The sequence below is a fragment of the Bombina bombina genome, chromosome 1 (genome assembly GCF_027579735.1).
Source record: "Bombina bombina isolate aBomBom1 chromosome 1, aBomBom1.pri, whole genome shotgun sequence".
NCBI lineage: Eukaryota > Metazoa > Chordata > Amphibia > Anura > Bombinatoridae > Bombina > Bombina bombina.
Window position 1 is genome coordinate 1,446,762,409 of NC_069499.1, and position 14,419 is coordinate 1,446,776,827.

The following is a 14,419-nucleotide window of genomic DNA, read 5'->3' on the forward strand; positions in this document are numbered from 1 at the left end:
TGCACATACCTGACAAAACAACAAAACATATTTCCCTTTTTCAATTTTAGTTATTGAATGGTTGTTTAGTACTTCTACTTCCCATATATAACAGTTTTTAGAAAGACTGGATGTTTCTCTCTCAGTGAGTGTTTCTTAGGAACAAAAAAGGATTAGTTGTTCTTGTGCTTACTAACCTTTTTACATATAAATGTAAATATCTTACGTGAAAACCTAAATAGTTTTTTTTCATTATTCAAATAGAGCCAACAGTTTTAAACAACTTTCCAATTTACTTCTCTTATCTAATGTTTCATTCTGTTAGTATCCTTTAATGAAAAGCATACATAGATAGGCTCAACACAGCAATGCACTACTGGGAGCTAGCTGCTTATTGATGGCTGCACTGTACATTTTTATTTCCTCTCCTGATATGTTCAGCAAGCTCCCAGTAGTGCATTGCTACTTCTTCAGCAAAGGATACCAAGAGAATGAAGGAAATCAGATAATAGTAGTCAATAGGAAAGTTGTTTAAATTCGTATGCAGAATCTGAATCATGAAATAAAAACAAATGGGTTTCATGTTCCTTTAATCATTTGACTATGATGTAGATATCGGTTTGTGGGTTGCAAAAAGGATACAATAGAAGATGTTCTACAGATGCTTATGGAAAATGACAAATATCATATGGCTAGATTACGAGTTTGGCATTATGAGGGGTGCAGTACTAACTTGCACGTTATTGTCACCACTCACTTACCTACAGCGCTGGTATTACAGGTTTTTATAAACCCGGCTTTAAAGATCAAGAAGTGAGCGTAGAGCAAAATTGTGCTCCATACTGCACTCCAATACCAGCGCTGCTTAAGATTTCCCCATAGACATCAATGGGGAGAGCCGGCTGAGAAAAAGTCTAACACCTGCAATAAAGCAGCCCCATTGATTCCTATGGGGAAACAAAATTTATGTTTACACCTAACACCCTAACATGAACCCCGAGTCTAAACACCCCTAATCTTACACTTATTAACCCCTAATCTGCCACCCCTGACATCTGCATTACACTTATTAACCCCTAATCTGCTGCTCCGGACATTGCCACCACTAAAATAAACATATTAACCCCTAAACCGCCACACTCCCGACTCGCAAACACAAGTTAAATATTATTAACCCCTAATCTGACGGCCCTAACATCGCAGCCACCTACCTACATTTATTAACCCCTTATCTGCCGCCCCCAATATCGCCGCCATTATACCAAATTTATTAACTCCTAAACCTAAGTCTAACTCTAACCCTTACACCCCCTAACTTAAATATAATTAAAATAAATCTAAAGAAAACCTACTATTAATAACTAAATAATTCCTATTTAAAATAAATATTTACCTGAAAAATAAACCCTAAGCTAGCTACAATATAACTAATATTTACATTGTATCTAGCTTAGGTTTATTTTTATTTTACAGGCAAGTTTGTATTTATTTTAACTAGGTAGAATAGTTACTAAGTAGTTATTAACTATTTACTAACTACCTAGCTAAAATAAATACAAATTTACCTGTAAAATAAAACCTAACCTAAGTTACACTAACACCTAACCTAACCCTACAATTAAATAAATTCCCTAAATTAAATACAATTAAATTAATTTAATACAATTACCTAAATTACAAAAAATACAGAATACAGAAAATAAAAAACAAATTACAAGATATTTAAACTAATTACACCTAATCTAATAGCCCTATCAAAATAAAAAAAGCCCCCCCAAAATAAAATAAAAAATCGTAGCCTAAACTAAACTACCAATTGCCCCAAAGAAATCGTCTCTTTTACCTGAAAAAAAAAAAAAATACAAACAACCCCCCCAACAGTAAAACTCACTACCCACACAACCAACCCCCTAAATAAAACCCTAACTAAAAAAACCTAAGCTCCCCATTGCCCTGAAAATGGATGGGCATTGCCCTTAACAGGGCATTTAGCCCTATTGCGGCCGAAAGCCCTAACCAAAAAATAAAACACACCCAATAAACCCTTAAAAAAACCTAACACTAACCCCTGAAGATCCGACATCCATCCTCAACGAAGCCGGGAGAAGTCTTCATCCAAGCCGGGACAAGTGGTCCTCCAGACGGGCTTTAGTCTTCATCCAGACGGCATCTTCTATCTTCATCCATCCGGCGCGGAGTGGTTCCATCTTCAAGACATCCGGCACGGAGCATCCTCTTCAAACGACGTCTTCTTCCAGAATGAATATCTCTTTAAGTGACATCATCCAAGATGGTGTCCCTTAGATTCCGATTGGCTGATAGAATTCTATCAGCCAATCGGAATTAAAGTTTGAAAAAATCCTATTGGCTGATGCAATCAGCCAATAGGATTGAACTTCAATCCTATTGGCTGATCCAATCAGCTAATAGGATTGAGCTCGCATTCTATTGGCTGATTGGAACAGCCAATAGAATGCCAGCTGAATCCTAATGGCTGATTGGATCAGCCAATAGCATTGAAGTTCAATCCTATTGGCTGATTGCATCAGCCAATAGGATTTTTTCAACCTAAATTCCGATTGGCGGATAGAATTCAGCTAATCGGAATCTAAGGGACGCCATCTTGGATGACGTCACTTAAAGAGATATTCATTCTGGAAGAAGACGTAGATTGAAGAGGATGCTCCTCGCCGGATGTCTTTAAGATGGAGCCACTCCGTGCCGGATGGATGAAGATAGAAGATGCCGTCTGGAAGAAGACTTCTTCCCGTCTGGAGGACTTTTCTCCCGGCTTCGTTGAGGACTTCTCCCGGCTTCGTAGAGGATGGTTGTCGGATCTTCAAAACTGTAAGTGGATCTTCAGGGGTTAGTGTTAGGTTTTTTTAAGGGTTTATTTGGTGGGTTTTATTTTTAGGTTAGGGCTTTGGGCCGCAATAGAGCTAAATGCACTTTTAAGGGCAATGCCCATCCAAATGCCTTTTTCAGGGCAATGAGCTTAGGTTTTTTTAGTTAGGGTTTTATTTGGGGGGTTGGTTGTGTGGGTGGTGGGTTTTACTGTTGGAGGGGTTGTTTGTATTTTTTTTTCTTCAGGTAAAAGAGCTGATTTCTTTGGGGCAATTCTCCGCAAAAGGCCCTTTTAAGGACTATTGGTAGTTTAGGCTAGGGTTTTTTTTATTTTGGGGGGGGGGGCTAATAGATTAGGTTTAATTAGTTTAAATATCTTGTAATTTGTTTTTTATTTTCTGTAATTTAATGGTTTTTTTGTAATTTAGGTAATTGCATTACATTTATTTAATTGTATTTAATTTAAGGAATTTATTTAATTGTAGGGTTAGGTGTTAGTGTAACTTAGGTTAGGTTTTATTTTACAGGTAAATTTGTATTTATTTTAGCTAGGTAGTTAGCAAATAGTTAATAACTATTTAGTAACTATTCTACCTAGTTAAAATAAATACAAACTTGCCTGTAAAATAAAAATAAACCCTAAGCAAGCTACAATGCAACTATTAGTTATATTGTAGCTAGCTTAGGGTTTATTTTATAGGTATTTAGTTTTAAATAGGAATTATTTAGTTATTAATAGTAGGTTTTCTTTAGATTTATTTTAATTATATTTAAGTAAGGGGGTGTTAGGGTTAGACTTAGATTTAGGGGTAAATACATTTAGTAAAGTGGCGGCAACGTTGGGGCGGCAGATTAGGGGTTAATAATATTTAACTAGTGTTTGCGAGGCGGGAGTATGGCAGTTTAGGGGTTAATATGTTTATTATAGTGGCGTTGATGTCCGGAGCGGCAGATTAGGGGTCAATAATTTTATTTTAGTGTTTGTGATGCGGGTGGGCCTCGGTTTAGGGGTTAATAGGTAGTTTATGGGTGTTAGTGTACTTTTTAGCACTTTAGTTATGAGTTTTATGCTACGGCTTTGTAGTGTAAAACTCATAACTACTGACTTTAAAATGCGGTACGAATCTTGACGGGATAGGCTGTACCGCTCACTTTTTGGCCTCCCAAGACAAGCTCCTAATACTGACGCTATGGAAGTCCCATAGAAAAAAAAGACTATACGCAATTTGCGTAAGTTGATTTGCGGTAAGGCCAAAAAAGTGTGCGGTGCCCCTAAATCTGCAAGACTCGTAATAGCAGCGGTAGTAAAAAAGCAGCGTTATGAGGCTTAACACTACTTTTTTTACTCATAACGCAAGACTCGTAATCTAGCCGATAGGCTTTTAACATATAGCTAGCAAATGTGTGCCTGATAGACACTAACGTTCCTCCTAAAATTTGACAAGGAATATTCCAAAGTAAAGTGCAGCCATTTGCAGGATGTCTTTTCCATGCAGGGTAGCTTTCTTTAGAAGCAGAACTTGGCTCTTGGAATGTTTGCATAATCATGTTCTTTATTTCCTGTGTTCTATTACGGATAAAACAAATCCCCCTCTATAAGAACAGAACATATTATTGACCAGACATAAGACTTAAGTAGCTAAATGTATCTCAATGATGATTCTAATAATCTATTTTATTAATTTATGGTAACATACATTAAAATATTAACATTTTAAAGGGGATACCCTCTACATCCAGAAAACAGACTAAAACACACCACAAAAATAATAATGCATGAACTCTGGTGTTTTTATATTCTATTCACTTGCAACTTCACAAAAGATGGAAAACAGCACACAATTTCTTAGTTGAGGGGCACGGAATGCAGAACTTGCCAAGTCCCCTTATCCAATTTGTAACATAGAAATTCCAGCCTCCAATTTTGGCATAAAAAGACCTTTATTTTTCACATAAGGTCCAGAGCAAACAATACGTTTCAGGCCCTTACTAGTCCCTTAGTTATGTATACTGATTATACACAGGTTTGCGCTTTTTATACTCTCACCATGGGAGCATTTCAATAATGACAATCTTGTGGATGTAAAACAATACTACATCTCTTAGTAATTTCTCAAAATGATCCAATGGGCATAATCTTAGTATATGAATTAAAAAAAAAAAACACCACACTTAAAAACCTATATATACAATTAAAAAAGGAGATTATAGCAGCAGGGATCAACAAATTTGTGATTTCAGAAAAACAAAGAACAAAAAAATAAACAATCAGAAAATTAGTTCAAAGAAATAGATTCCAGTCATAGTCTTTGTCAAGACATTTAGGGGTGAAGGGTGAGGGATTCCAATTTATAAATCAAGAACATTTCTCTGGTTTTTAATAAATGTTCTCTGTCCCCTTCTCTCCTAGGTCTAACAATCCTCTCTATGATCTGGAACCTAAACTGACTTATATTATGGCCCATAGAGAGGAAGTGAGAGTATACGGGTGCATTTTTATTCTTTCGTCTGATGTTGGATTTATGTTCCGTCCTCTCTCTTACCTCTCTAGAGGTCTCACCCACATAAATTAATCCACACGGACACTTAAGTAAATAACGAATGTGGATCTACATGTCAAATAGTCTCTTATTTGAAATTTCTTCACATTTATTGGATGGTGAAAATGTTCCCCTTTTATCACAGAACTACAATGACTACAGTTGAGGCATGGATAACAGCCATTTTTCTTCACAAATATAGTTGTCTGGATGTTAGTTCTTCTACTACCTATGTCAGTATGCACTAACATATCTTTGATACTCTGATTTTTTTCTATAAGCTACCATCGGTACTTTTTTAAATTGATCCACTTGAGGATTATATTCCCTCAATATGTGCCAATGTTTTTTTAATATCCCTGTGATTTTTCGGCTTAATGTGTTAATGTGTATTGAGTCACAAATATTGCGTTATCCCTTTCCTGTTTTTTCTAGTTTCCTGGTTCCTATTGGTGACTGCATTTAGTTGTTCTTGAACAAATTTGGGGGGATAACCTCTGGTGATGAATTTGTCTGCCATTTCCTCTAGCCTGTGTTTGCATTTGTTGGTAATAGATACAATTCGTTTCACCCTTGTAAAGTACTCATAGGGGTCTATTTATCAAGCTCTGAATAGAGCTTGATGCCTTGTGTTGAAACACAAAGTTATGAAGCAGCGGTCTAAAGACCGCTGCTCCATAACCTGTCCGCCTGCTCTGAGGCGGCAGATAGAAATAAACCCGATCGAATACGATCGTGTTGATTGACACCCCCTGCTAGCGGCAGATTGGCCGCGAATCTGCAGGGGGCGGTATTTCACCAGCAGCACACAAGAACTGCTGTTGCAATAATAAATGCAGACAGCGTATGCTGTCGGCATTTATCGATGTGTGGCAGACATGGTTCGCTATAGCGGATCATGTCTGTCCACACAATGATAAATGGACCCCTTGGTATATAGATCTGTCTTAAGAAAACCCTCTTCAATGTATACATACGTGTCCAGGTATTCTATACCTATTTCACTAATGTTTAAAGTGAATTTTAACCCTCTCACTGAGTCATTTAGGTCCTGGACAAAGGCTAATAGGCTACCAACGTTTATATAGTATGGTAAATTTGCTTATTCAGAAACAAGGGATTTTTATGAATTTACAATATGATCTACATAAAGTATGAACTACCTGTGTGAATTACCTCTACAAAAACACATAGCATAACAGTAATTGCATTTTATATGGGGCAAAAAAAAATTGTATTAAGACACTAATTCCTCAAGGGCCTTTAGAGACAGAAAATTCACAGTAGTCTTTTACACAACTGTCAGGCATGTAAGGACTTACCCGTGCGCAGCCACGCTAAGTTTGGGCTGATAGTTGTACATGACATCTAAGAAGAGCACTGTCCTTTTAGTGGGAGCTTGTGGCCACACTCTTAACAAGTTGTTCAGTGTGACTGATAGCCCGGCATGTGCTATGCTCATTGCTTTGGATGTGACTGTGGAGGAGTGCGCTAAGGCTAGCTCATATGGTTTTCCAATAGCTTTGCCTGTTACCTGTGCCTATGTTACCTGTGTGTATTAAAGATGTCAAAAGTGACCTGGGGATAGTTCTGGTGCCAAGATCAGCAGAGGAGGTTTTAAAAGGCCCTTAGTGATATAATTCCTGTGCTTGGTTCTTCATGAAAGATCTCACCCTTGCCTTTATTTTGGACTACTCTTCTGGTTTTGCCCCTATCTGTACCTTGAACTGCGCTCCTTGAGACCTGTTGCTGACTTCTACAAATGTAATTTGGATTAAGTCTTTGCCTGCCCTGTTTTGTTGCCTGGTTACTATTGGAAGCTACTGTTCCAACTCTGTTTTCATTATTGTCTACTCTCCTGCGCATTGCCCGCCTTCTTATATCTGCTTTAGCTCGTCCATTGAAGCCTCCTGACTACTACCTGCAACACATCTATGAGACTGGTTCTAGCTATTAAATATGGTAAACTATAATACCTTATAACAACATAATTTAAACAAACAAAACTGTCATGCTATCAGTTTTTACACCTAATATACCAATGTTTTGTATCTTTTTGCTGTAATTAAGTATATGCATACAGTATTTTAACAAAATAATTCTTATCCCTTGCAAATTCTGATGACCTGTGTTCAAGAAAGTAATCCTTCTACAAAAAATGTTAGAGGGAAATGGGAAACACTGTAACAAAATTATCCTAACCTGTGTAACTCAATATGTTGTACATTACAATCATATAGAATAATGTTCTTTTCATATGAGAGAAGTCCCACATTTTGATGTTGTATCTAAAAGTTTATTTCAAAATCTGTTTTTACCCAATCACAAGTTTAATCTTGAAAGCAGCATTTTAATATTTCCTTTAATAAAGAAGTCTAGATATACATGTTAGTTTTCCATAGAAAAGAAAGGCTTTGTCAGTTTACAAGTTCATCAATATCTGGAAATGATATACTACCTATATCCCGGCCATCTGCATTTAACAGCAACATGGAAGAAGAATGCAAGTCTTAAACACCTGAAGCACTCTTTTGGAAAGTAGGTTTTGATTTTAAGACAATAAAAAGCTGCTGGTGAAAAATTACAATATACAAAACATAATTTATGTAAGAATTTACCTGATAAATTAATTTATTTCATGGTGACGAGAGTCCATGAGCTAGTTACTGATGGGATATACAGTACATTAAATGCCTATAAATACACCTCCCATCTCACTCATATCTCAGTTTAACGTATAGCCAAGTTAGTGAGGTGTATAAGGAGTAAAAGCATAAAAGTAGGAGTAAAAGAACAAAGTAGGCCCCTTGAACAATAAGATGATTGTTAGGATTTAAGTATATCAGTTATGATATCTTGATATAATACTTGGACCATTGGTGCAACATGCAAAGCTGTAGAGGTCTCATATGAAAACAAGCAAAAGGGATCGCGTCCGATGTTGCAAACATGAGACCTAAAACTTCCATGCACATAGCCACTGAAGGAAATAAGAGACTGAAGGTTTAGACAAGCTGAAACCAATCTGAAAAGTCTCTTTTCTGTTATGGATAGAGTCATGAACACTGAATCTATCTGGAAACCTAAAAAGGTGACCTTTGTCTGAGAAATCAAGAAACTCTTTAATAAAATTGATCCTCCAAACTTGTCTTTGAAGAAACAACAGAAATTGCTTTGTGTGAGATTCTGCTAAATGAAAAGATTGAGCTAGTACCAAGATATCGTCCAAATAAGAAAACACAATACCCTGCCCTCTGATTACAGATAGAAGGGCACCTAGAACTATTGAGAATATTATTGGTGCTGTTGCAAGGCCAAACGGAATAGCGACAAATTGGTAATGCTTGTTTAGAAAAGAGAATCTCAGAAATCAATAGTGATCTGGATGAATCGGATTGTGAAGGGGTAAGCATCTCTAAGTCTATTATGGACATGAAGTTACCTTGCTGAACAAAAGGCAGAATAGTCCTTATAGTCACTATCAAACTATTTAAAGTTTTTAGATCAAAAATTGGTCTGAAAGAATTTTCCTTCTTTGGTACAATGAATATATTAGTATAAAAACCCCAATCCTTGTTCCTGCTGTGGAACTGGGATAATTACCCCTGAAAGTTCTAGCTCTGAAACATATTTCAGAGAGGCTCAAGCTTTTACTAGGTTTTTTGGTACATGGGTAAAAAAAGAATCTTCCCAAAGGAGGTCTTATTCTGAATCCTATTCGATACCCTATTCGTCTGTGCAAACTCTTTGAAATAGCTTTAGTCTGCCCCCTACCAGAAGAACTGACTTGAGGGCCGCACCTTCATGTAGGTTTAGGGGCAGGATTTGGTTTTTTATAAGGCTTAGATTTATTCCAATTCGGAGATGGTCGCCAATTAAAACCAGAGGAAAGAAGTGGTTTTCTGTTCTCTATTCTGACGAAAGGAACAAAAATTATTGGGAGCTTTAAATTTATCCTTAGATTTCTTTTCATGGGGCAGAAAAACTCCCTTACTCCCAGTAACAGTGGAGTTAATAGAATCCAATTGTGAACCAATAAGATTTTTACCTTGAAAAGAGAGAGATAGTAATCTAGTTTTAGACACCATGTCAGCATTCCAAGATTTAAGCCATAAAGCTCTTCTAGTTAGAGTGGCTAAAGACATGGATTTGACATTGATCGTCATAACATCAAAAATAGCATCACAAATAAAATGATTTGTATGTTGAAGTAAAACAATAATGTTAGATAACTCAGAATCTGAAGACAACTGCTGTGCTAAACTGTCCAACCAAAAAGTAGAAGCAGCTGCAGCCAGAGACATAACAGGTCTAAGAATATAGCCAGTATGTAAATATGCCCTTCTTAGATAAGTTTCAAGCTTCCTATCTAAAGGATCCTTAAAAGAAGTACTGTCTTCCATAGGAATAGTAGTATGTTTCGCAAGAGTGGAAATTGTCCCATGAACTTCCCAAAGTTCTAAATTGGCTACAGGTAAAGGATAGCATTTCTTAAACCTAGAAGTGTTAAAAGAGGTACCAGGCTTAGACCATTCTTTAGCAATCACATTAGTGATAGCGTCAGGAATAGAAAATACTTCAGGAGTAAAAAAAGTAGTTTTAAATACAGATTTTAGATGATTACTAGCTTTATTATCAGGAGGTTTAGACTCCTCAATACCCAAAGTAAACAAAACTTCCTTCAAGAGAGAACAAATATAAACGATCATAAATAAAAAAAGGATTTGTCTATATCTGTCTCTGACGTGGCATCCTCTGAATAAGAGGAAACTCCATCAGTAGAGGATACATCAGTATGCTGAAGGTCAGAACTTAATTCACTAGATTTAGGAAAATGTTGCAAACCCCTTTTAAGTTTATTTGAAGGCGGAATAGCAGTCATTGCCTTCTCTATAGCGGCAACAATAAAATCTTTCATTTCTGCAGTAATGCTATGTACATTAAACTGCGATGGAATAATAGTGGGTGTATTTGTACTCATAGATATATTATCAGTATTTAACAATTTGTCAAAACAAGAGCCACATAATTGAGCTGAAGAATTTAGATCAGCTTTATTACAACAAACAAACTTAGCTTTGGCAGATACGTGTTCAGGCAGCTCAAATCCTATGGTAACCAGAGGCAGGTTCAGTTTGAGACATTGTTGCAAAAAACAAAATTTGAAAAAATAAATTAAATTCCACAAATTTATATCCATGCTCCTATATAATATATATATAACAGGCTTGAGAGAATGGGAAACAAAGCGAAAATTTATATAAAAAAAAAGAAAAAGAAAACGGATTCATAAAATGCTGCATGAAAGCTCTCTAAGTGTTTTCTGAGAAAACTGAATGAGCTGGGGGCGGAGTTTAATTTTTGGCACCAAAAAAAACCCGGCGCAAAATGATGAAACATGAAACGTCACGCTATGACATAAATAGCATCATCACATGCACGTGACATGAAAAGCTGTAGTGGATTTCTAATACACCCATCACTCTAAAGAGCAGTTAAGAATTTTGATTGTAAATACAAAATGTACCTAAATAAAGCCTAATGGATACTTCTATTATAGCTGCATAAAATGGGATTATCAACATTCCATGAGACTAACATAATACTTAGCATCCTTATTTATAAATAAATTACTAGCTCCCAAAAAAATTCTGTATGTTTCACAGACTTTACCAACCTTGACAAATATTTAGCCACAAATAAAGTCGCTAAAAAAGAGCACTGAATTACTGACTCAAGGCATGTATACAAACAATATATAACAACTTTACTTAAAAAGTGCCAATCCATAGCTGAGAGTGTCTTATATAATAAAAGTATATACTTACCGTGTAAGACACCCATCCACATATAGCAGACAGCCAAACCAGTACTAAAACATATCAGCAGAGGTAATGGTACAAGAGTATATTGTCGATCTATAAAGGGAGGCAGTAGATGAATCCCTGCGACCGATTTACAGAGCTTTATGAAAAGCTTTCCCATAGGTGAAAACATGGTATCATCAGGCAATACTGCCTTCACATACCTCAGAAAACACTGCCCTTAGAGAGAAACTGGGATTCAATATGCTTATAAGAGCCTTTCATTTAAGATAGAGCCCATCATGCTTCACCACCTCCTATGGAGGCAAAGTTTTTAAAACTGAGGTATGAGTGAGGTGGGAGGTGTATTTATAGGCATTTGAGGTTTGGGAAACTTTTCCCCCTCCTGGTAGGAATGTATATCCCATCATTAACTAGCTTGTGGACTCTTGCCACCTATATGAAAGAAATCTTGTTAGGTTGAGGAACTTACAAAAAATACCTTTTGTTGTTGGCGGTTTTAAAATTATATATTTTAAATTATATACTGAGCCCTTGTGGGTTTGCTTTTCATTATTCTAATGTAAAGCTAGTTCTGTTAACTTCAAAATACAATCTAATTCAAATGAGCAAACAGGAACACTTTCCCAGACTATGAATGTGACTTCTGCTGATGTTTGAGAAGCTGTGGCCTCTGTGCAAATGTTTTTGGACAATGAGCACACTTAAAAGGTCTTTCTCCTGTGTGTGTTCTTCTGTGAAGAACAAGATGTGTACTATGGTTAAATGATCTACCACACTCAACACAAGTGTAAGGCCTCTCTCCTGTGTGAGTTCTCTGGTGTGTGGTAAGATGGGAACTGGATGTAAAGCTTTTGCCACATTCAATACAAGCATATGGCTTTTCTCCGGTGTGTGTTCTTTGGTGTGTAACAAGATGTGAACTCTGAGCAAAGCATTTCCCACAGTTTTTGCATTCATAGGGCTTTTCACCAGTGTGTGTTCGTTGGTGTACTATTAGATATGTGGTAATGCTAAAGGTTTTTCCACATTCTGAACATTTATATGGTTTTTCGCCAGTGTGAATTCTCTGATGTTTGGATAACGTGGATGTATCAGTAAAACATTTTCCACAGTCCTCACACTCAATAGGTCTCTCCATTGCATGAGTTCTTTCATGCCTGCTTAGACTTGCACGTTGGGTGAAGCATTTACAACACCATGAGCACTTAAAGAGAGAAACCCCAGTATGCATCCTCTGGTGTTTAACCAGATAAGCTTTATCACTGTAGTTTTTACCACATTCAGAACAAGTATAAGGTCCTTCACTTTTCTGTGGAGAATGGTTGTTAAAATTGGTTGTGTATTTTTTACTCCTAGTTTTCAAATAGGATTTGTGAAGCTTACTGGATAGAAGTTTCTTATTAGGCTTCAATTCTCTTTTTTCAGTTATCTCATCATCGAAAAAGGTGGAGTATTCAACTGATCCACGTTTACGAAGATTATACTGACGTAAAGTGGTTACATCTGCATTATGAAACGATGTTGATTTCTGAACCAATTTACTTTCCTTTTCACATACTTGATACATTTGTATATCCTCAAAAGCCCACCTTTCAGGTATAAACAGGGAGGCATCTAAAAAAAAAAAAAGTATACAAAGTTAGAACAAAACCCAATACACACGTTTTATACATATATACATACATACACACAGTCATGGCCAAGGATATTGGCACCCTTGCATTTCTGTCAGCTAATGCACCACTTTGTCCAAAAGTGGAGAGGAAAAAGCCAAATCTGACACATTCCACACAAAACTCTAAAAATGAACTGGACAAAATTGGCACCTTCTCAAAATTGTAAGAAATAATTACATTTCAACTTTGTGATGCTCCTGTAATTAAACTCTCCTGTATCAATTAACAGGATCTGACAATATAGAAAATCACACCGGCAACCAGTTAAAATGGTGAAAAATGTACTCAAACTTTTTGTGTGTCTCTGTGCCACACTGAGCATAGAGAAGAGAAAGAGCAGTAAATAATTGTCTGAGGATTTGAGAAGAAAAATTATGGAAAAGCATGGACCATCTCAAGGTTACAAGTCCATCTCCAGAGATATTAATGTTCCTGTGTCCACTGTGCGCAACATTGTCAAGAGATTTAGAGCCCATGGCACTGTAGCTAATCTCCCTGGATGTGGACAAAAGTGAAAAATTGATCAAAGATTGTAACAAAGGATTGTTCGAATGGTGGATAAAGAACCTTGATTAACTTTCAGACAAATTCAAGCTGACCTTCAGGCACAGGGTACAAATGTGTCAGCTCGCACTGTACGCCGTCATCTGAATGAAAAGGGACGCTATGGTAGGAGACCCAGGAGGACCCCATTGCTGACACAGAAACATAAAAAAGCCAGATTGGAGTTTGCCAAAATTTACCTGAGAAAGCCAAAATCCTTTTGGAAGAATGTGCTGTGGACAGACAAAACTAAATTACAGCTTTTTGGTAAAGCTCATCATTCTACTTTTTTCAGAAAAAGAAATAAGGCTTTTAAAGAAAAGAATACAGTCAAATATAGTGGAGGTTCATTGATAATTTGGGGTTGCTTGCTGCCTCAGGCACTGGATGTCTTGACTGTGTGCATGGCATTATGAAATCTGAAGACTACCAAAGAATTACGTGGTGCAATATAGGGCCCAGTGTCAGAAAGTTGGGTCTCCGTCAGAGGTCATTGGTCTTACAGCAGGACAATGACCCAAAGCACAAGTCAAAAAGCACCCATAAAAGGTTTAAGACAAAGCGCTGGAGAGTACTAAACTGGCCAGCAATGAGTCCAGATCTCAATCCCATAGAGCACCTTGGGGGAGATCTCAAAACAGCAGTTGGGAAAAGGAACCCTTCAATCTGAGAGACCTGGAGCAGTTGGCGAAAGAAGAGTGGTCCAAAATTCCAGTAGAGAGGTTTAAGAAACCCATCGATGGTTACAGGAAGCAATTGATTTCAGTTATTTTTTCCAAAGGGTGTGCTACCAAATATTAAATTGAGGGTGGCAATAACTTTGTCCAGTCCATCTTTGGAGTTTTGCGTGAAATGTGTCAGATCTACAAACCATTCTGGTTATATTTAGCTCAAGTATTAGTTTTAGATGCCATAAATCTGTATAAGCTGAGTATAATAAGGGCCAGTCCTCTATTTTCATTATGTAATAAGGGGAAAAAATGCATAAAATAAGTGAGTTGTGTCGAAA

General features: G+C 36.8%; 1 protein-coding gene across 2 annotated transcripts in view; it reads right to left on the reverse strand.

Moving 5' to 3' along the window:
- Positions 1-7,637: 7,637 nt before the first annotated feature.
- The window catches only part of LOC128652644 (zinc finger protein 570), a 63,916-nt gene continuing 57,134 nt past the window's right edge, over positions 7,638-14,419 (reverse strand). For both annotated transcript variants that reach the window (XM_053705580.1, XM_053705577.1), the window contains one exon: positions 7,638-12,805. In XM_053705580.1, the coding sequence (XP_053561555.1) occupies positions 11,820-12,805 (986 nt within the window). In that variant the 3' untranslated portion in view covers positions 7,638-11,819. The remainder of the gene's footprint in view (positions 12,806-14,419) is intronic.